General features: G+C 44.8%; 1 protein-coding gene across 1 annotated transcript in view; it reads left to right on the top strand.

Annotated features, from left to right (window-relative positions):
* The window catches only part of DNAH10 (dynein axonemal heavy chain 10), a 2,725,177-nt gene that overhangs the window by 1,793,635 nt on the left and 908,964 nt on the right, over window positions 1-22,578 (top strand). Inside the window, exons 50-51 of the mRNA XM_069619694.1 lie at window positions 8,957-9,124; window positions 9,960-10,148. Of these exons, the coding sequence (XP_069475795.1) occupies window positions 8,957-9,124; window positions 9,960-10,148 (357 nt within the window). The remainder of the gene's footprint in view (window positions 1-8,956; window positions 9,125-9,959; window positions 10,149-22,578) is intronic.

Below are 22,578 nucleotides of genomic sequence, written 5' to 3' on the forward strand. Positions count from 1 at the left end.
GCTACTCAGCTTCCTTCATGATTTACAGCTCGCTCTCCTGATTGTGCAAAGCCACACCTTTTATACTTTACATAAGAGTCAAGTGGAGTCAGGTGTGAGTAGTCGTTGTGAAATACCCGACCCTGCCTTACCCTATTAATGGGACAGCCTAATGGTGGTAGGTGTCAGTCCTCCTTTTGTTTCTCAAGGTGTTTATGCAGGTAATCCTCACTACTCTCGGTTGCCTATACTTCTTCCCGGTATTTGTCAGAAATGGGGAGGGGTAGATGGAATGGGATTGTAAATATCCCATGAAAGCTGAGGTAGGGGATTCAGATGGGAAATGGGGAGAGGAGGAATACCATGTCGTGACCTTGAGTATTCTCTGCCCAATCCCCTGTGACCCTCCACTCAGGTGATCCTCCCTCGCTTGCCCACCCACGGGGTCAGACTCCAAAAGCGATGGCCCTTCCCTGGCCATCTGAATGGACAATCCTGGGGGAGTAGGTGAGAGAACACGGCCAGGTTTCTCACAGGTACCAGTTGAATGTGTGTGGTGAGGGGGGTGTAGAATGTGAGTGAGAAAGGCAAAAAGAAAGATAGAGGGGAAGAAGTGTAGGGGGAATTAGAGTGAAGAAGAGATAGATAAAGAGAGTGTATGGTAGGAAGGTGCAGAAAGAGTGCAAGGAAATAATGGGAGTACTGGTGAGGGTGGAGTGAACCAAGAAGGGGGAATAGTTGGAATAGTTGGAAGAGATGGAGAGAGTAGGGTAAGAGCAGGGCGCCAAGAAGCAAACACGGATTTGTATGTAGGAGAGAGGTGAGGAGCGGCGCGTGGAGAGGAGAGGAGAGGGGTAAGGACAGAGGTGAGGTGGGAGTAGACAGTGAGAGGGGAGGAGCTAGTGTAGACATAGGAGGAACAGAAGAGGAGAGAGAGGAGAGGAAGGAGACCAGAGAAGGGAGAGGGGCGTGTGAGAGAAGAATCGATGGTGAGGTGGAAGGAGTGTTGAGACCAGGGAAAGGAGAGAGAAAGAAGGGAGTGTATGCATGAGAGAATGCTCCAGGGTGTCTGTTACCGGGACAAGAGAATTGTCATTTCTGTGGAGGAAACTAGTAAGTTAGGGATCCCTTCAAAATGAGGTCTACAACCTTTGGCACTCGAGATGTTTTGGACTACAACTCCCATCAGCCCTAGACAGCATAGTCAATGGGGAGGTATCATGGGGGTTGTAGTCCAAAACCTCTGAAGAGCTGTAGGTTGCAGACCCTTGCCTTAGGAGAACCCCGGAGGGAGCCAGATAGATAATGCTTCTTAACTTTAGGCCTTCGTCAAAAGCAGGTCTTACCAATTCCTAGCTGGAAAACCCAGGGGTTAGGGACCCCTGGGCTAGGGTGGAAGGAGCCCCACTGAAGGTTGAGAGAGGAAATCCTATTTGGGTAACCTGGCCACAACCATATCACAATAAAAACAGTGATTTAGACCATTCAACAAATATAAACCCTTAAACCATCCTTCAGAGTCATGGAGTTAATGAAGCCATCTGTGACAACGGAGCTGAGAGTGAAAGTGCCTCACAAACCTTGTAGCTTTCATATCAATGTATTATACATGTCTGACCTTTAACTTTTAGATATGAATTGTCTCCTGTGTCCATATTGGTGAGGGGCTGTCTGTAGCCCCCCTCCCCCTACCATGTGGGTTTGTGGTGTATTTCCACTTCGTTTTACAGGGAGGAAATGCAAAACATGAATAGAAACACATATGCTATGCAGAACTGTGAGGTGGCAGATTTCTGTATGCTTTGTGTATTTCACACACCTACACAGCAGCAGTGTTGTCCCACTGAAGGTGAAAAGCGCTGCAAGCGTTTGAAAATGAAAATAAAGATTCTCAAAACATAATGCTGCAAGGGGAGTGTATTTCAGAGTATATTCCTTTACGATTCAGTGAAATGAAATATTTGCTTTTTGCTGCAAACTTTACTCATTTGTGAGGCTAACAAAAACTATGCTCTCTATAGTTGCAGCTGGTGATTCCTTTAATTGGAGGGGTGGAAATGTTTCTCACAAATATGGAAGAGCAGCCGATCATAGCGAGGGAGCCCAAACCAACTAAGGGAAACATTCAGAGAGGTTTTTGCTTGAGAAACATTTAAAAATAAGGGTTTAAAATAGTGCTTTTTGCAGCACACTTTCTTTGTAAAAAGCCACACAGTTTGCAATCAGTTTTCTAGTGTAGCATATGACAAAACCCAATAGATGCAAGTCACCGACAGTGCACAAGAGCATTTTCCCAAAAATGTTCATGATTCCTTTGCCCTCAATATATAGCAATAAAAAACAAATGGCATGCTGGCTGTGCCCATTAATGTTCCTGTAAACTGAACCAATATATATATATATATATATAAGACTGGCTGCACCAATCTAGGCCAATCTATCCATATAAGAACACTTATTAGGTTTGCTTCACCTTCCATGCCCAGTAAAAAATACCATGGCACAGTAACAATATTTATGAGGCTTGTGGATCTGCTTAGATCACATGTTATGCATAGGCCGACATCTAGTGGTAGCCGCGGAGTATTACATGTTTTGTTTTCAAAAGGGGACGTTGACAGGGAGGGCCAGTAATACTATCCCTAGTGTGACGTCTCCTGTACCCATGGTGCTTCACGCGTCAAGGTCTCTCAGATTGTTTTTTTCCGCTGTCATAGTCGGATGCAAGTTGCAGAGTTACTTCTTCTGGCTAACGCCATTACTTATATGAAGTTTACAATGTAGACTTTCTTCCTATCCTTTCGACAGCCGTACAACGCAAGATGCTCAGCGACGACTTTCGAGGACAAGACCATTAGTCGACGACAACGAATCAGCCGTCTCAACAAACTTTGTCTGCCAGCCTATCTAGGTCCCAACGGGCCTCGGCCCTGCACAGTAGGGAGAGTGGGGGGAGGTCATAATTCATCTCATTTAGAGAATGTCTATTTCCCTATTCTTTCTTTTACATCGCCAAGGTGCCGTCTTTCCTTAACATGGAGAACACACCATTTAAATTTTGTCCTTCCTGTAACAGGAAGTTTCCCTGGAAGGATTCACACAGGGCGTGTAACCTCTCCCTTCCTAGGGACCATTCCGAAAAACATTGCAAGTCCTGCAAACTGTTTCGACGCAAGACCCTAAAGGACTGGAAGACTAAACACTGGGCCCACCACGCCATGCAGGCTGAGGCCACCATGGACGATGAGGGAGCCTCCAGCGATGGCAGCATCGGCGTCCTAAGTGACGCTGAGGGTGATCAGGACTTGGCTGGCTGGCGGTTCTGCTGCGGAGACCACACCCGGCGGCTCAAGCACCCACACTGCACGCCACACTAAACACATACCCCATACCCGACAGTCTACAGCATCGTTGACCGATAAGCCACACACAGTGTCGAAAGGAAGGTCCGAAATATCCCTGTCCTCTGGGCCATCGCGTTCGCCACATGACAGGCCCCTAAAATAGATGCCGAAGTCTGTTTCCGACACAGTGAGCAAATCAGACAAGTCCTCGGGTACCGCTGACCCTGCATCGAAAGACACGTTGACGGCCCTTGCTAATAATTAAAAAAGGAGAGAACTCATTAATAAACACTACTCGGACACACTTCTCAAATCCAAGACGTCGAAAAACTCCAAATCATTGACGCCTCTATCCTCGAAATCACTGGTTACAAAGGATAAAGAACTAAAGAACACTCTGCAGAACACTCTGCCCCTAGTGACTCCCTCTCAGGGGCAATGCACCACAAACAGCCCCAAGCTCCACTCAATGGACCCCAGAGCAGTCTGATAGAGTAATGAGGAGAATCTCTAGCTTTATTAACTTTTTTGATCAACACCCTGATCAACTTATCAACCTCCAGGGCAGCCCAATGCCAAAAGACCCTGCCCAGACGTGACACAGACTAGTATCTCTACCTATCAGAACATATCTGACAACCTATACTATTTTGGACCAACAGGTTTGCAGGACCCTGGCTCAATAGCAGACCAAGGTGACCAAGGGGACATAGAGGATACAGACCAATGTTATGATGATGGTGATGTATACATCATCCAATCTCCAGACCATATTGACCAACATATGTCTGATTCCCCTGTGGATAACCAGCTGAAGTATAATGATCTTCTTTTAAAAGCTGCAGAACATTTTAAAATCGATACCCAGGAGGCTCAAATCGACAAAGACTTTGTAGAGGACATCCTTGGGGAAAAGAGATCTGCAGCACAGTTCATCCCACTACTCCAATCTATCCAAAGGCACATTCAGCCTTCTTTGCTTACCCCCAACCTGACAAGGGAAGTCAGCCCTTCCATTGAGAAGATGTTTAGACCAGCCCTGTCAGACCCATTGTACATCAGGGGGCAGCTAAAGCCCGACTCTCTAGTGGTGACCACCACAAGGAAAATAGTGAGCACCTTTAGCCTCTGTCGAAGCCCCTCCTGACAAGGAGAGTAAAAAGATGTACACACTGGGCAGGAAACTAGCTTCCTCGGCTGCTTTCCAAGTAAGGATAGCCAACAACACTATGCTCCTGGCGAGTTATGATTGCCACAAGTGGGACGAGATCTCACAACAAATAGACTCGTCCTCGGAGCCCCTAAAAACACACCTTTTAAAAACAGTAGCTGAAGGTAAAAAGGTGGCGAGCTGCATCCTGAAAAAAGATCTGGACGCCGCAAATAATGCAGGCTGGATAGTAGCTGATGGTACCCTCATTAAACGCCATGCATGGCTACGTCAATCAGGTTTCAAGCTGGAGACACAAGCCACTTTTTTAAATATGCCAATTGAGCCTAATGCCTTATTTGGAAAAGCGGTCGAGAACACACTGAAAAGTGCTAAGGAGTATGACACCCTCAAATCCCTGGCACAGCTCACGAACAAACCCTTTGTGAAGAGAAGCGCATTTAATACACACCATTTTAAAGGACAAAACTCTGAGCGGTCCTCCAACTACAACCAGGCAGGCAGACTTCATCTTGGGGTTCCTTGCAGGGGCAATCCTCCCAACAAGATTTTCAAAGGGGCCACAGAAGGTTGAGAAGGAGAGGCAGATCCTCCTCCTCCAGCAACTCCACCCCACCAAAGCAATGACCACCCCCTCCAGGTCCCCTGCCATGCCTCTGCAGTAGGAAGTTGTATTTCTTATTTTACCCACGCATGGGAGGGGAATCATGTCAGACAAGTGGGTAATTTCCATCTTGGCGGGAGGCTATTGCATAGTACTCATACACCACCACCCAACCACTCACCAAGACAAAGACAAATGATGCAGGAGCAACAGCGCATCCTGCTGGAAGAGGTCAAAGCACTGCTACTAAAGGACGCCATAATCGACCTGGCAACCAGGTAAACAAGGGTATCTACATAGTAGTTACATAGAAGGGGGTCCTTTAAGAAGAGGGGATCATATATTGGCATGCCAACCTCCACATTCAGGGCTTCATTGATACCGCAATCTTTGCTCCTGAGTGTCCCGGCGGCTTGATCTACCGCCTACCTTCCCTGGTGCCTCATGATACGAACAGACGTGTGTTACTATTAAGGGAATATGTTGCTGCCCAGGATTAGGTGTGTGGTGGGTGTTCTGGAATGGCCAAGGCGAGGGGTTAGATGTTTATCAGCATGAAAGGGATTGGGGGTTGGGACTGGGGGGCTTTGGCGTGGTGGGGTGGGGGTCAAGAGGACACAGACAGTTTAGTGGAGATAGATGGGCATTGGTGCTGGGGCCTGTTCCTGTCTCACTCTCTCTGCAGAGCGCATTCTTTGAGAAATGATTCTACGTATTTGCAACATTGAAAGAACAGTGAACGGATGGACATCTTTAGGAACAAGACTCGTGCGGAGCTGGCCTGATGTGTGGATGGCTTGGTCCCTCTGCAAGAGAGGCTGGGGGTGCAAGTGCCGCAGCCTCCCAAAGTGGTGGTTTTCGGGCATAGTAAAAAATGGTGTCTAGGCTTTGTGCATCCTACTGCTAAGGCATGAGTGATGTTATTCGCTTACTTCGCTATGATATAGGGCCTTTAGCCTTACAGTGGAGGAGGGGGCTTCTCCCCCTTGGCTTCGATGATGTTTATTCGATTTAGTGGTGGCTAGGGGTGGGGGGTGTCATAGGACCATCTCCTTCCCAACATTCCCCCATTTTGTTACTCCTACGGTAGCGAATAACCCTCCCCCTGGGTGGTCAGTCAAATAGTCGGAAAAAAAAGTCGAGTGACAAAAATGTCGAAAAAAATATATTGAAAAAAAAAAGTCGAATGTATTCTTTTTTTATTTTTTTTATTTTTTTTTTTTTATTACTTGTATATAATCAGAACTAGATTTTTACAAGAACTCAGATGAAGAAGCAGCTTCCACCCATAGAGGTATGCTATCTCAAGTAATAGTGGGCAAAGTCATTTTTTGGAATGCTAGATTCAGCAATTTAGCTGATGCCGTATGCCATCTTGTCTTGTCCCCGGTTATCAAGCGATTCCACCAGATACTTTCATTACTTGCAAACGAGTTAGCGGTCAGGGTACTGAAAAAGGCCATCCTTTCTTGGTTCAGAGCAGGACAGAGCATTAGAAGATGTCTGATGGATTCCGGTTCTGCAACGTCTTTGCACAGTCTACAGGCATTTGTCATGGATTTTGTCCTGATCGCCAGAATTTCCTGCGTCGGAAGAACGTTGAGGCGGGCTTTTAGGAAGGTTCTCATAAGGGCTTTGTTGGGATAACGTTTACAGTATGCCATAGGTTCCTTCAATTTATTGCCATTCATAGGAAGATGTGCTAATAATTTGTTACCAGTTGACTTTTCAACTGTCTGGATCCAATCGTTACACTGTAGTTTGGTCTTGATCCTACAAGGATTGTGTTTTAGTTCTTCTTTAGTGCAAGCAATTTCTTCCAATATCAAATTTTGATCCTGTGCCCATTTATTCATCGTTGGGTTTTTACCCTTCTCGATCTCTTCGGCAATTATTCGGTAGATTTCTAGGCTCTCCGGGTGGATGACTTTCCTGTACAGATATAAAGTTGCGGTGTCCACCACCGCTTTTAGAGCGACAAGACCAAGTTCCCGTCGTATTGGAGCCACAGCAACAGAGTTAGGTAGTCCCAGCACCGATCTCCAAATGAAACCTTCGAGTTTGACCCAGAGGCCCTGAGGAATAGACGGGGTGGCGTCCATGCCGTAAGTCAAAGAGGGGATAACCTTGGCCTTGTAGAAGTTGATAGCAGGTAGCAGAGAAAATTTCCCATATTTCCGATCGACCGCTCTCAGCTGCGCAGCTAAGTTCTTTGCCTTCGCCCAAAGATCATTTTGCTGGCTCCTGGCCCACTTTGTGCTGTCAAAAAGGATTCCGAGGTACTTGAACGACTCGACCACTTCTATTTTGGTGCCATTAAGGAACCAGTTTGAGGCCACTTTCTTTTTTCTTTTAGTGCCTTGTTTTTGGAGAATCATTATCTTGGTTTTTGATTTATTGATTTCCAAGTTGTTTTCGGTGGTGTAGGTCGAAAGGTTGTCTAATTGTCGTTGCAAGCCAATCTGGGTCTGATCAAGCAATATTAAGTCATCCGCATATAGTAGTCTGGGTACCTCGGTATTGCCTATTTTCGGCGGAAAGGATCTGATTTTAATTTGGGACTCTTTGAAATCTCCTAGGAATGATATAAACAGAGCAGGGGCCAGAGGACAACCCTGTTTTACACCTTGAAAAGTCGGGATAGAGTTTGACATTAAACCTTGGTTGTTTAGGCGTACTTTTATAGTGGTTTCAGAGTGAAGTTTGATAATTGGATTCAAAATGGTCGCAGGGCATTTCCAAATCTTGAGTTTGGACCACAGTTTGGACCTGTTCACTTTGTCAAAAGCGGCCGACAAATCAACGAATGCTAGGTAGATTCGAGTGGATCCTATCATAGCTCTGTCTTTGAGTAGGTTCAAACACAGAATATTCGCACTCGTGTTTTTTTTATTTATATGTATGTTTTGGGTTCGGTAAGTAAAAAAAAAAGGGGTACAATAAAAAAAATAGAAAAAAGGGGGTTGGGGGGAACCCCCCATTTTGAAAAAAAACGTATTGAAAAAGAAACTCGACTTCTTTTTTTTGGAAATTATTTTTTCTATATTTTGACTTTCGACATTATTATTTTCGACTAAATTACTATAAACCCTCCCCCAGTATTTCTTCATTCATTAGCCCTCCTTTCTGCTTCCCCCAGGCAGGGCTACTCTTTATAGGCATCAATGCTCAGCACATGTTTATTAAGCTTTCCCCACGTCTGGCATATTCTTCAGGAGTACAGGTCATATGTATACATCCCCATCCAAGTCTACCCATACCTCTTTGTAATTTTCAAGGTCTTTTCATTTTTAAAGGATTATGAAAACAAAACTTGCAGTACAAACAACCCGGTGTGCTGAGCCATCTTTCCAAGCCTCTAGCACCTCCGGTCGACCAAAAAGCCCAATGATATATAAATAATTTCTTGCATTCTTTTAATTGTTTCAGAATTAAACAATTCTACCATGTTCGACTTCTGTAGGGCTGACACTATTAAACTGAGCCCATTTAGAACAACTTTTGAAGTAGTGAAACCGTAGCTATGATGTCACGTACTGAAGAACTATTTGAGGCCTGAAAGATGTTTTAACTTTCCACTATAAGTTTCTACTATAGAATAAGATTGTGATCCTAATAATCAACAATAATTTTAAACAAATGTAAAAAATATATACTTTATCGTAAAACCCACAACGGAGTACTGATATGAATAGCTAAGAGGGGCTTTATCAGCTGTCTCTTCATCCGTAGAATGTGGGTGGAGATCGCATGGGCTGGAACTATCAGAATGTGGGTGGAGATCGTATGGGCTGGAACTATCAGTGTTTTGAAGATGTCTTTTTCTGTTTATTTTAATGTCTTATTTTGTAATTATAGGTCCAAGGCCACATTCAACTCTTGATAGACGATAATTTTAAAAGTGACTTGGAGTATGCCATGAGAGATCCGATTCTTTTTGGTGACTACAGAACTGCCATGAATGAGGGGGAGCCTCGTATCTACGAAGATATCCAGGATTATGAGGCAGCAAAAGCTCTCTTTCAGGCAAAGTATTTATTTTACGTAAAAATAAGATTTTTAAAGAAATCTAAAGATAACAACTACGAGAACTACATGCTTAAAGGGGACGTTGTTCCATGAGCACATTCATGAGATTGCAGCAGGATTCAACAATGACATCAAAAATGACATCAATGGGGTCATATACATGGGGACTCTAAATTAAGATTGTTGTCACTCCCCCTGCATAACCCTCTGAATTTCAAGGGTTTTGTTGCAATCTTTGGCATCCTCCTCTGTCCCTGCCCAACTGTTTGGGATAGTCTGCATCAATAAATGAGGCTTTCCAACCTGCCTGTGGATGCAGGCCATTCCAAACATGCGCGAGGGAGGTAAAGCACTGACTAATAGAACCTGATTCACCATAAAAGTAATTTTTCACATTTGTGTATGTATGTCTATGTCATAAGGGGAAAAAATGACTTCCTTTTTATTTTTTTATAGAACATAGACAAAGACGTATGTCCATAAGGCACCACAAGGATTGATGGGAATAATTCATCCATTACAATTACACACATAACCAGTAATACTTTGGGGTGACCTTACACCATGTCAGGCTAGTGCCTTGTGATCTTTGGTGGTTCATTATTAACATCTAACCAAAATTCCTTTTAGGGTTCCGAAAATATCTCTAAAATAAAAAATATGCAAAAGTATCCCTCAGGCCCATGTTTAGTCTCAGGTGTGTTACGTCTTCATCACAAGTGTATTTTACATTAAAACCATTCTGAATCAAGACATTTTATAGACGTGCTATTGTCTATTATCAGTGTTATCTTTGACAATAACAATGTTTTTGAACATTCTATATCTGCAGGAGATACTGGAGGAGTACAACGAGAGCAAGACCAAGATGAATCTGGTTCTGTTTGATGATGCACTGGAACACTTAACAAGAATACACCGCATTATAAGGATGAACCAAGGCCATGCATTGCTTGTGGGTGTTGGTGGCTCGGGAAAACAGTCACTTTCAAGATTGGCTGCATTTGCAGCTGGTTATGAGGTTTGTCCAGTCTTACCTTTTATGTACTAGTCTGCAGTTGAGTTCCTTTCATGTGTATCTTGTATAATTGGATGTATTTTATATGCCATGAGGGTGCCCTCCATCAAGCTACACATGGTCCATCAAGTCAAGCTACACATGGCATGCCAACATCCAATAAGATCTTAGTGCCATGTTAAGAAGCAGTGTAATCCTATTTTTCATGTGCATCTCAACTATCATTCCTCATCATTTCATAATTCTCACCATCAAAGTCAAAGGACATTGTCTAAATGAGCCTCTACATTATTTTAAGTATTGTCTTGTTTGCATTTGTGTTGCTTTATTTTAACTTTTCCCATTGAATATCATAAAGCATTGTTGCATATCCATTTCAGTGGGGATTTTCCATAGTGGTCCTTCTCTGATCCTTCTGAGCACATGTTTTACTCTGACTGATGCAGTGGTATCCCCAAGTATTCACAGGGTGGAATTACATTGCTTTTCAATGATTTCTGTCTGGCCGCTTGATGGCACTATTTCCCATTTGAGTTTGGGTTTCTCATGGTTATCAGGCTACTGTGACTTAGTCCTAGTTAATAATCTGTCGGGTGGTGTGGATAACACATTCAGAGGCCCCTTTTCTCTGCTGTGCACAGTTGTGCAAAATCAGAGTTGATGTAGGTGTTTTCACGCATTTAAAAGGTGCCTCCCGATTCGCCCAAAACAAGCCATCTGCCTGCATCTGTTGGGGCCAAGCACTGTCAGATGCGTGGTGAATAGAAGGGAGATTTCTGACCCTGCATTCTATTGTAAGATTTAATGATGACAGCCCCTTTAAGGGCCCTCCCTATTTGAAATGCATGGACAACACACATTGTGGTGCCTGGAGACAAGACTATACTAGGCACAGCCAACACTAATGCTCAGCGGGTCAAGGGCACAGTGTTTGGCGCCTGAACTGCTTGCCTCCAGTACCCAGCACTTTACTGTGGAGCAATTGACCATGCCACTCTGGGGCTTAAAACTTGCAGGAGGATCCCACCACGGTGAAGGCTGCGGTGGGTCAAGGGTGTGGTGTTTGGCACCACAGGTGTTCGGCGATGGAGGATTGGGTGTGGATTTAGCAGGTATCAGAATTGTATTAATTGGAAAGTAAGCATCTTAGCCAACCATTATATTGCTTCTGCGCCCTCAAGAGCAATAAAAGTGTTGGCCGGAGCTGAGACTGGTGGTTAGTCACGATTGAGTGATCGCTGTGGATTTTTTGATTTCATATCTTTATTATTTTCAGCAAAACTACAGTACAGTCCGCTCCTGCCACCGTAAGATCTCAGTAAAAGGGAACAGCATGGGTGAACCAGCAGTCGATTGACAGCCAGGCCCGTCCTGTGTCCAACAGCAGTCCCATGCAGGAAATCGGGCATAATTTCCTTGCCCCCACCCGTGTTCTTTCCATTACCCCGTCCAGTCCAGTGCCCCGTAGGATGCACATAAAGGATATGTGAAGGCCATCCCCACAGCACAGGCCCGTATGCCCCAGGAGTCTTAGTTTGATGCCTTATCCCTCCCCCCGACCAACAGACACAGAACCATCCGGTCCTCCCTTCGAGCCCCTCCTCGACTGGGTAGCTATACATATTTACAGGCAGTCAAAAGCATCACATGCATCAATTTACATACCACCGGATCCTCGTGCCATTCATCCCTCTGAACGACAAACATAGGGTCCGGGCCCGCTCAAGTTCTGCTCCGGGGATGCGCATCACATGCCAGTGCACCATGCCCCAATACGAATACGCCGACAGGATGTGCCCCATGGAGCCCAGAACCCCACACTGTCGCCAGCCTACTGGTGTATATGTTAGTCCCATCTTGTACAACTTGCCCGTCGTGTTGTATACTCTGTGGGCTAGTTTAAATTGGATCTCCCTGTTCTTTATGTTGAAGGAAACCTCAGGGATATATGTAAAAAAGTCATACAGGTCCCCAGCATCTAGCATGGTCACAGGTCTGCTTATCAGACCCCAAAGATGTGCATATTACCATATGCCACAACAACCACATTGTTTGCCCTACTATTTGCATATTTAACTATACCCAAGGCCACTTACGCCAGTCACATAGTGTCACCCACCGTGGATCTGAATCATGACAATCACAGTCGCCTATCCATAGCCTTCAACCTACCGCCTAGTCACACCATCCGTCTTCTTACTACCCTGCTCAACAACAAGCAAAGAAAACACCCAAGCAGGCCACCACCCTTCTAATCTACAAATGGCCCATAACCTACCACCATCACTTCTAGTTCCACCCTACCATGCCTACCAGAAGTTTAAAAAAACACTCAAACAGGGCTCCGTCCATCTGATCCTCACATCAACCCTCACGGCACCTATTCAGTAGCCTGCCCCATTACCAATACCCTACACATAAGAGCACACTTACCGAGCAACCACCAACTACCCATAACACCACTTCCTATTGAGTCATGCCCACAATACCTACCCAAACAGATCCCACCCACCTCCAAACCCAATTTGCCTAGTACAACAACACCCAACTCCACCTTCCCTTGCTCACTTGATGACAGGAATCGCCGCCTACGCTCCAGACTCAACACCTCTCACTCATCTCCCTCCACCAAACACACCACGCACAAAACCAACCTGCCTAATGATTCCACAGCCTCTAATACCACAAATAATACGTAGTCCACCAATACACCCAAGAATACCTTATCTGACATCAAGGCAGCTCTCATTAATGCAAGATCACTACTGGCCCATGCACTCGATATTGCAGATTTAATTACCTCTCATGACCTAGACATCATGGCGATCACCGAAACGTGGCTGCATCCAGGCTCAGGATCCTCACTTGCTCTCTCTATCCCTCCCAATTACTCTATTATCAGACAGGCTAGAGACTCAAACCTCTCCAAAGGGGGAGGCATTGCATTCATCCACAAAAAAACATTGGAACTGCAAACCATCACCAGCGTCGCCTTACCCTCTGCAGAACTATTATCAGTCACACTATCGACCTCACCATCCAGCACCATCACAATACACCTCATCTATTGGCCTCCTGGCCCAATCACCTCATTCGAGGATGACATATCACTCCTTTTATCAACTAACATCAAACCGAAATCCCAAGTCATACTCTTGGGCGATCTGAACCTGGGCTATCTGGACCCCAAAGATCGAAAAGCCTCGTCCATCGCCTATTTCTGGACTTGGATTCCAGCATAGAATTACTGAACCCACACACTGCAAAGGCAGAACACTTGACTGGTTAGTGGATCATAACTGTAACATCATTATCTCAGCCAATACACACTGCGCCTGGTCAGACCACCATATAATCTCCTTCACTATTAAGGAAAGCATCATTCCCAACAATCTGCCTCTAGCCCTCCGTCCAAAACCAGAAACAAACATAACATCATCCTAGAAAACATCCTGCCCTTACTCAAGCCCATTATCAACCCAACTACACCCATCACAGACCCCACTGCCCTAGTAGACCTCTACAACCACACCCTACTCTCAGCCATCAACAAAATAGCACCCCTTAAATTACAAAAACCTAAACCTCGGGCCCACCTCAATTCATGGTTCACCCCTCACCTAAGGTCCCTTCGAAAATTGAAAAGAAACGCAGAAACACTCTGGAAATGTACCCCTACCATAATTAACAAAGAAAACTTCTCACAAGCATCTCGCGACTACAAAGAAGCCATCTTCCAGGCAAAAACAGATAGCTACAATGACTGCATCATTAATGCAAAATCAAACACTAAGGAATTGTTCAATATCCTTAGAGAATTAGAATCCCTGGACCCACCACCTGACACTTGCACTAAAACACTACTTGGTGCACGGATATCCAGAACGCACTGCAGGATAAAATCACCATGCTCCAAAGCAAAATCGAATCTAAAAAACTCCTCATCTCGAGCCCTATACCCACCCCTGCCACCGCCTCACCAGATAAGATCTCACTCAAACAATTTACCTTAACCCCTCTCTCTATCAAAGAGGTAGAGAACATTATCCTGAAACTCAAGCCATCAAAATGCCAGGGAGACATCTGCCCTGCCCCCATTATGAAAGAAGCAGCCAAGGAACTCGCTCCTTTTATCACCTCCTTCATCAATGCCTCATTCGAAACCAGCACCGTTCCAAATAACTTAAAAGATGCCTGTTTACTACTGCTATTAAAAAAGCCTACACTAGACCCTAGCAAACCCTCCAATTATAGACCCATCACAACAGTCCCGTTCTGCTTAAAATACTGGATCATGCAGCATACCTGTAGATCCAACATCACCTTGAATCCAACAATCTTCTCGGTCTCAGACAATCTGGGTTCAGACACAGACACGGGATCGAAACCGCACTGCTGGACCTTAAGACCCAGATCATTAAAGATAATGGCAAATTAGCCCTACTCCTCCTCCTAGACTTGTCGGCGGCATTTGACCTTGTAAATCACAAGGTCCTCTGTAACCACCTTACCACCGCAGTGCACTTCTCCAATGAAGCCAACGCCTGGATCAAGTAATTCCTCAGTAATAGATCCATGAGAATCTTTGTTCCCTCAGCCTCTGCAGACCCTACCCCAGTCACACGTGGAGTGCCTCAAGGCTCTTGCGTATCACCAACTTTATATAATGTGTTTTCTAAACCATCATTTGATGACCTTGACTATATGGGTGTCGTTTACACTAACTACGCAGACGACACGCAGATACTCATTCCCATCACAGGTGACCACGCCATAGATAGCCAAACACTTAACAACATCTACTTGATTATACAAGCCTGGATGGCCAAGCACGGACTCTGTCTCAACGATGAAAAAACAGAGCTCCTCCTTCTAGGCACTCCTGCCAAACTGAACAAACTTAACGACCAGTTTACTTCCTTTAACATCGATGGAAACATAATTAAAATATCCAAAGACGTAAAAACTCTAGGTATCTACTAAGACACGGCCCTCCCACTAAAAAGACAAACCCAATGCCATTGTATCTTCAACTGCTTATACCTACAAACTTATCTCAGCTTGCAGACCATTCCTGACACCTGAAAACTGCACAACATTGGCCAGAGCACTAGTCCTATCAAAGTTAGACTATTGCAATGCGCTATACATAGGAACCTCTCAACAAAACCTGAGCAAAATGCAAGTGATCCAAAACAACGCTGTCCGGTCAGCCCTAAAGATCCCTAAGAGATAACACATTTCAGAAACCAGATGTAATCTGAACTGGCTCTCAATTAAACAAAGGATCTCCTTCAAAACATTATCACTTACTCACAAATGTCTTTCCAATGACGCACCTCAATACTTAACCAACAGTTTCCAACGCAATATACCATCTAGACCAACTAGATCGGCCCAATCCAACTGTATCATGCATGGTTCCTCGTTTCGCCCTCCAAACTGCAGGAGGCTCGAGCTTCCCCGGCCTGGCAGCCAAAAACTGGAACGCACTACCCACCACCTTAAGAGCCGAACCATCATATCATCTATTCAGAAAGAACATCAAGCTCTGGCTATTAGAGGAAGAAAACCATTAATACCTCATCCCGCTACAACGACCTAGTCTCTTAGGCCTTTCCAAAAAGTACCTAACACTGTGCATAATTAGCTAGGTAATTATATTATCTTGCAATCATGATCCTTCACTGTGTTTATATCCAGATACGATACTACCTAAATGTAACCTTAACTCGATATTGTATCTATGTAATTCTAAATGTATATATGTAATTTCAAGAATGTCAATTATACAAACTTTTGCAATATTGTAATTTAAACCGTAATATACAACTATGTAACCTTAAGCCAAGCGCCCAGATGCCTGAGGGCCTGGAGTGCTCTACAAATAAATAAACTAAAGTAAACTAAACTAAACTAAAGTCATTCGCCCATAGGTTCACGAATGTATGGATTCTACCCATGTTATTAGGTGTATAAATGGTGTAAAATTAACGCAGGTGCGGAAAGATAGATACATCCCGCTGAAGTACTAATTTGCCTGTGTTCGGACCGAGCTGGCGAGAATTATTAGTAGTACAACTGTGGATCACAGACATCAAGGTCCTATATCGTAGCCAATCGGACCCCCCCACCCACATTTCCAGAATCCTCTTAGCATTCGGAGAAGGGTCATTCCCCTCATATAGGTCCAGGACCATGACCTGCGTCCATACAGTATCTTGTTTACGATGGAGCCTGTAATCAAGTTGGTATGGCAAGAGTGCCCTAATACTAAGCCAAGCCATCGCAGTGTGGACGGGCGTACCCAATATCGTCCTCATCTTTTGCCATTGAGCCAGCGTCGGTCCCACTATCCAATGTGATTTAATCTAGCCAGGCAGCTTGGACGGCGGAATAGAAAGGATCTCCGGAGGAAAGTATGAGGTCAATATGGACAGCTCTGCCGTCATCCAACTAGCCCTTTCATCTGGATTAAGCCACCGCTTAGCCCAGCACACTTGAGCGGCTTGGTAATGCAGTTTCCAGGAGGGGAGGGCCAGCCCCCATCCACCTTAGTGGGCTGCAGCACCTCCAACTTGAGCCAGGCCTCTTCCCCGTCAAATGAATTTGGTAATCTGTGCGCCCAGTTCTTTGAACATTGATGGGGTGGGAGTCACAGGGAATATGGTAGCTAGGTATATCAGCTTAGATAAGGAATTCATCTTGAACGCGTTGATCCTATCCATCGGGGACAGCCGTAGGGAGTCCCATCTGTTCAGGTCTGCCTTAATTCTATGGAGAACCAGGGGGTAATTTAATTCAAGCAAATTGCCCATTGCAGTGCTGACATTGATGCCTAAGTATTTGATGCTATGCGTTTGGCAGAGTGGAAAGGACAGAGTTTGCCAACCATAAAAATAGGAAGGTTTTGGAGGAGAGAAGGAAAAGTTAAAATAAGTGGACAGCAGGACGTTCCCTGGAGACATGGGGCGAACCACAGACAGAGAGTAAGACACAAACAACGAAAAGGTTGCCTAGGAGGAGGTGAAAAAGGAACAAGCTTGTGGTAGAGCAGTGAGTAGGTTATCTGACAGATAACTTGATCGTTAATGTCTAGGCCTATTAATAGGTTCCAGGAACCAGTGAGCATCGGTTTAAGTAGGAGGAGAGTAGACTAAGCTGGGGTGGGCAGGCAGGGTCAGTTCCTGGGGCCAGATGGTGCTCTAGCACCTACCTATGCAATTAGTGCCTCTCCTGGCCTATTCCAGCTCTGGGAGATGCTGTGGACACAATTGCAACAGAATTGGGCTACCTTCAATGGGAGTACTTGTTCTAGCTCAATAACAGTGCCCATCCTTTGGCCACAGGTGGAAACTATATCCCAGATGCCACCTGCTCGGACCATAGTGTGCCAAGACACCTGGAAACACCCAGAGAGACTATTTGTATGGAAGATGTGTTTGTTAATCTAAAGATTTGTTGTGCGAGTTCACAAGAGACTTTTGTGGGGAAACATTTTGCTTTATCAAATTAATTTACTGTTTCAGTGAGCAAGAGGAACAAGTAAAACAGTTGTTTGAAATGCATCAGATCGAAATTCCCTTTCTGACATAATGAGCTGAAAGGGAACATGGCCCAGATGGGTTCAGGGGAGCCAATAAACCCACAACAATCAGATTTATACTTACCCAAAGAGGGAAATGGGGAGTGGAAATCCTTCTGTGTCACCAGCTGGGTAACATTTGGCCTAAAGGGAGTTTGGACTGTTATGATTTTTTGTTCAGATCGCCACTTGCAGAGGTTATCGTAATACCTATCTGAGGAAGTGACAAGTATGCAGGAGAGATAAGTCGTATACCTGATGCAAGGCTCCAGAGAGATTGAGATCTCTGCTCTCATGGCAAAAGCATTGGCTACCCCCTGAAAGCACATGACAAGCTTGTTATGGACAACAATAGTTGAAATGAGTCTCTTCTCAATAGACTGCTTAGAACTGCCTTTTACTTTCATGCCTTAACATTTGCTATGGCAGGTTTGCCTTTACGTTCCTATGTGGGAAGCTCTGAAATGTTGCCTGTTTTATCTGTAAAATGTGTCAAGGGTCGCCTCAAATAACTCACCAAAATATTACAAAAGTAGTCAAAAATGGAGTGTACGCCGCTGCAAGTAGTAACGCAGTTTTATCAGGGCCCCAGACGCAGCTGCGACAGCAAATTCAAACAGATCGCGGAACAGAACTGCGTAAAATGGCACTGTGAAAGAAACGCCCCTAAAGTTAGACCTTTTAGACAATTCAAGTAATTAGTATTTTTTTTTCATTTAGTTTATACAAACTTTTTTAAATATATTTTTTTTAAAAACTCAAAACAAAACTCAAATCGAGACTTTGCAATAGTACTCATCATAAGATTTGCTTTTTAGAGTCCACTATTTTCTAGAAAGTAGAAAGGAATAAAGAAAAGAGACGACACAGCAAGAAGGCTTTTTCTACTTGGTGTCTGGAGTGTTATTTTGGTTAGATAGATTCTGACCAGAGTTTCTTCCTAATTTGAACATTTTGCTTTCAGATGTCTTTTACTGAGGACCGCTCTAGCAAAGATTGGAGGTGGTCTAAAAATCGCATCATTGCTATCAGTAGCGATTTACTTTCTGTAATATGTAATTGTCTCCACCAATCTTCTTGATTATATGTCTGGTATCTCCTTAAACAGTTCTCCCGTTTGTCTTTTAATTCAGGACAACTGATCACAAAATGTTTTAGATTTTCTTCTTCTGCATCGCAGAATCTACACTTTGTGTTTCTTGCTGTAATTTGACGTCTATTCCTCAGTATTTCCTTGGTTTTGAAGAGGTTTAACCAGATTTTTAAGTATGTTAATGTTAATGTTAAAGGACATTTGTACCGCGCACTATCACCACCGGAGTGGTCCCCTGGCGCTCTGGCGGTTCTGAAAGAGGAGGGGAGGTTGATTTAGTGGGAGGAAGCAGGAAAAGTGCAAGGGAGCAGTGATGTGCTGTTGGCGGCCTCAGCCCGGTGGGTCCGTTGGCTGGGCCTGAGGTGTTTGTGAGTAGTCGTCGTGTACTGTTGTGCAAGACTGTGTGTTTTTGTTTTGTTGTTGCAATGTAGTGAAGTTTGTGCGGTTTGTTGTGCTGTAGGTTTTGGTTGTGTTTGGTTTGGAGTTTGAGAGGTGTATGCAGAAAGGGAAATTTGTTAGTAGGGTTGGTTAATTTGCATCTCTATCCTGAGTTGAGACGCCCGGCTTGCACAGTTTCCCTTGAAGCGGCTCTGTCTGTTCTGGGTCCGACCGGCATACAAGGTTCCCTGCTCCTCTGGTTTCCACCTCTAGCAAGCTCTCTCATAGCTCCCCTTATCCTCTCTTCCTTCTCCTGCGGCCTGCCAATGTCAACCTCTCAGGTAGTGTGGTGATTGCCAATATCTCGACAATTCCACACCACTGTGGTCCCTGGCGGTAACTAGGGCAGGCAAAGTGTTGGTGGGATTGTCTGGGGTAGTTGACTCCGTCTCCGTGCGTGCCGCCTGTGTTTAGTCTATCCGGAGTCACCCCTCCAGGTGCCTTGGGAGTTATCCTCTCGGGTCGGGGATGTCCGTCTACTTTCCGGTTTAGTCATCTTTTTTCCGGTTTTGGTTTCCATATTTAGTCTGTGGTGTTGAAGAGCCAGGTTTTTAGTGATTTCCTGAATTTTAGGTGATCTTTAGTATTTCTTATTTCTTTTGGGATGTTGTTCCAGGTTTTTGCGGCTAAGTGGTAGAAGGAGGTGCCTCCAAGTTTTTTCTTAAGGTATGGTTTGAGTTCCAGGCGGATTTCGTTGTTTGGTCGGAGGGGTCTCGTTGGTTTGTAGACTGTTATTTTCTTTTGTAGGAATTCTGCTCCTTGTCCGCTGATTGCCCTGTGCGTTATGCACATTGTTTTGAAGGTGATGCGATGTTTTACTGGGAGCCAGTGTAGTGTTTTTAGGGCTGGAGTGATGTGGTCTCTTCTGGATAGTTTGAGGAGTAGTCTTGCTGCTGCATTTTGGTTCCGTTGCAGTTTCTTCAGGAGGTATTCTGGTATTCCGAGGTAGAGGCTGTTTGCATAGTCGATTTTTGACATGACAAGGGCGACGATGGTGAGTGTTTTGTGAGTGAAGGAGAGGAAAGGTAGAATTCTTCTTGCCGTGTGGAGGAGGAAGAAACATTTCTTCACTGTTGCATTTATTTGTGTTTCCAGGGTTACAGTGCTGTCCATGAAGACTCCCAGATTTTTTACTACCTTCGATGGTGCTGGTGCATTTCCCATTTCCGTAGGCCATGGGATGGCGGTTTTGTTCTCTTGGTCTTTAAAAACGATCATGATTTCTGTCTTTCCTGTGTTGATTTTCAGGTTGTTGGCATCCATCCAGTTGAAGACTTCTTTTAGACAGTCGGTTAGGGTTGAATGGTCGGTATCGGTGTCTTTGATTTTGTAGATGATCTGAGTGTCATCTGCGTAGTTGTAACATGTGATGTATTTTTTGAAGATTTTGATGACCGGAGTCTGATAGATGTTGAAATATAGTGGAGATAGTGAGGATCCTTGTGGCACTCCACAGTCGTTAACTCGTGGAGTGGATTTGAAAGGTTTTATCCATACAGTTTCTGTTCTGTCTGCTAGGAATGATTTGGTCCAGCGTAGTGCTGTGTCTGTTATGCCTATATCTTCTAGTCTTTTGGTCAGGGTGTTGTGGCTAACTTTGTCAAAGGCTGCGGAGAGGTCGAGCAGAATAAGGGCTGAGGTAGTGTTAGAGTCTGCGTTGGTTTTGAGGTCGTCCCAGATGGATAGTAGTGCTGTTTCTGTTCCTCTCGCGGGTCTGAAACCGATTTGAGTTTGATCCAGCAGGTGGTGTTTTTCTACGTGCTCTTGGGTTAGTTTATATACGTAGGTTTCTAGAAGTTTTGCTGGGTAGGGGATGTTAGAGATCGGCCTGTAGTTGGAAAGGTCATCCACATCACCACTTGTGTTTTTCAGGAGTGGCTTGATGTATGCTGATTTGAAGATCTTCGGTACAATCCCTGATAGTGATAGATTTAGAAGGTTTCTGTAGTGATCTGCCGGCGATCCTTGCGCAAGGATTGATTTGTAGATGTCTGGGGGACAGGGGTCCATGGGTGATCCCGCTTTCTTGCTCCGTTTTACCAGCATTGCGAATGCCTCTGCTGATATTTCAGGAAAGCTATGGAGTTTGTGCTGTGGTTCCATGTTAGGTTTGTTGGGTTGTGTGTTGTGGTTGGTTGGTCGCTTTTGTATGGTTTGTCAGATGTCATTGATTTTTTTTTTGAAGTGGTCTGCCAGGTCATTGCATAGTTTTTCTGAGGAGGTTGGGGTGTTATCGCAGCCTAGTGGGTTTCTCATTTCTTCAATGATGCTGAACATTTCTTTTTGTGTGTTGGTGGCATTGTTGATTCTGTCATCGTAATGTCTTCTCTTTGCCTTTTGAATTTCCTTCTTGTATGCGCGGATTTGTTTCTGGTACAGTGTTTTTTTCCCTGGGTTGTATTCTTTCCTCCATTCCAATTCCATCTTTTTGTTTTCCTTTTTCACGTCATTTAATAATGGGGTGAACCATTTTGCCATTGCTCTTTTTTTGTGTCATGATCTCTGCTTCCAAAAGGTCAGGGTTTTCCCAACTCCCTTGGAAACAGATCCATAACCCAGGTTCCGAGTGCCAACCAGTCCCAATTGGGACCTTTTGGACCCAGTCCTGGCGCCAGTGGCACCAGGCTCATAAATATGCCCAGTCCCAGCGCTGGAAGCGCCGGGCTCATAATGCTTGGGTGGACTTACCTGCAGCAGACCATGCTGCTTACTTGCCTGCCAGTTGAGCCTCTGATCCTCTTCTGTTTGGAACTATTTTTCCTGTTGGGTGGGGCAGGAGCCACTCCCCACTCCCTAGATTCAGAACACTGGAACTCTTCTGGAAAGCAGGAACTCTTTTCTTACCTAGGCGTGGCTGTGGAAGGAGACACCTAAGCACTACAGGAGGCTATTTAAACCACACCCGATGGATGAATCTTGCTTTGCGTTATTCTGCATCCTCTGCAGCAGAACGCTCATCGTGTCTTCTGCATCTGATCCTGGGCCTAAGGAAAAAGGCTTACCATCCTGAATCCAGTCTTCAGCAACACCTATAAAGACAAGAAAGAACAGGTTAGCATTAAGGTCTTCAGTGACAGCTCTTCACTTACCTGGTCCATCGGCTGTCACCAACGCCTCGCGCTGCATTCCGGCATCTGAAAGACAAAGGCTTACCTACTCTTCGTGCGCTCCGGAGGTCTTCACACTGCATTCCGGCATCTGAAAGACAAAAGCTTACCAACTCTTCGCACGCTCCGGAGGCCTTCGGCGCTGCATCCCGCATCTGAAAGACAAAACAAGGTGCGTTTAAAGACATTGGGGAACTTTAATACTCACGT

The sequence above is a fragment of the Ambystoma mexicanum genome, chromosome 10, assembly GCF_040938575.1.
Source record: "Ambystoma mexicanum isolate Mex_15411 chromosome 10, UKY_AmexF1_1, whole genome shotgun sequence".
NCBI classification, from domain to species: domain Eukaryota; kingdom Metazoa; phylum Chordata; class Amphibia; order Caudata; family Ambystomatidae; genus Ambystoma; species Ambystoma mexicanum.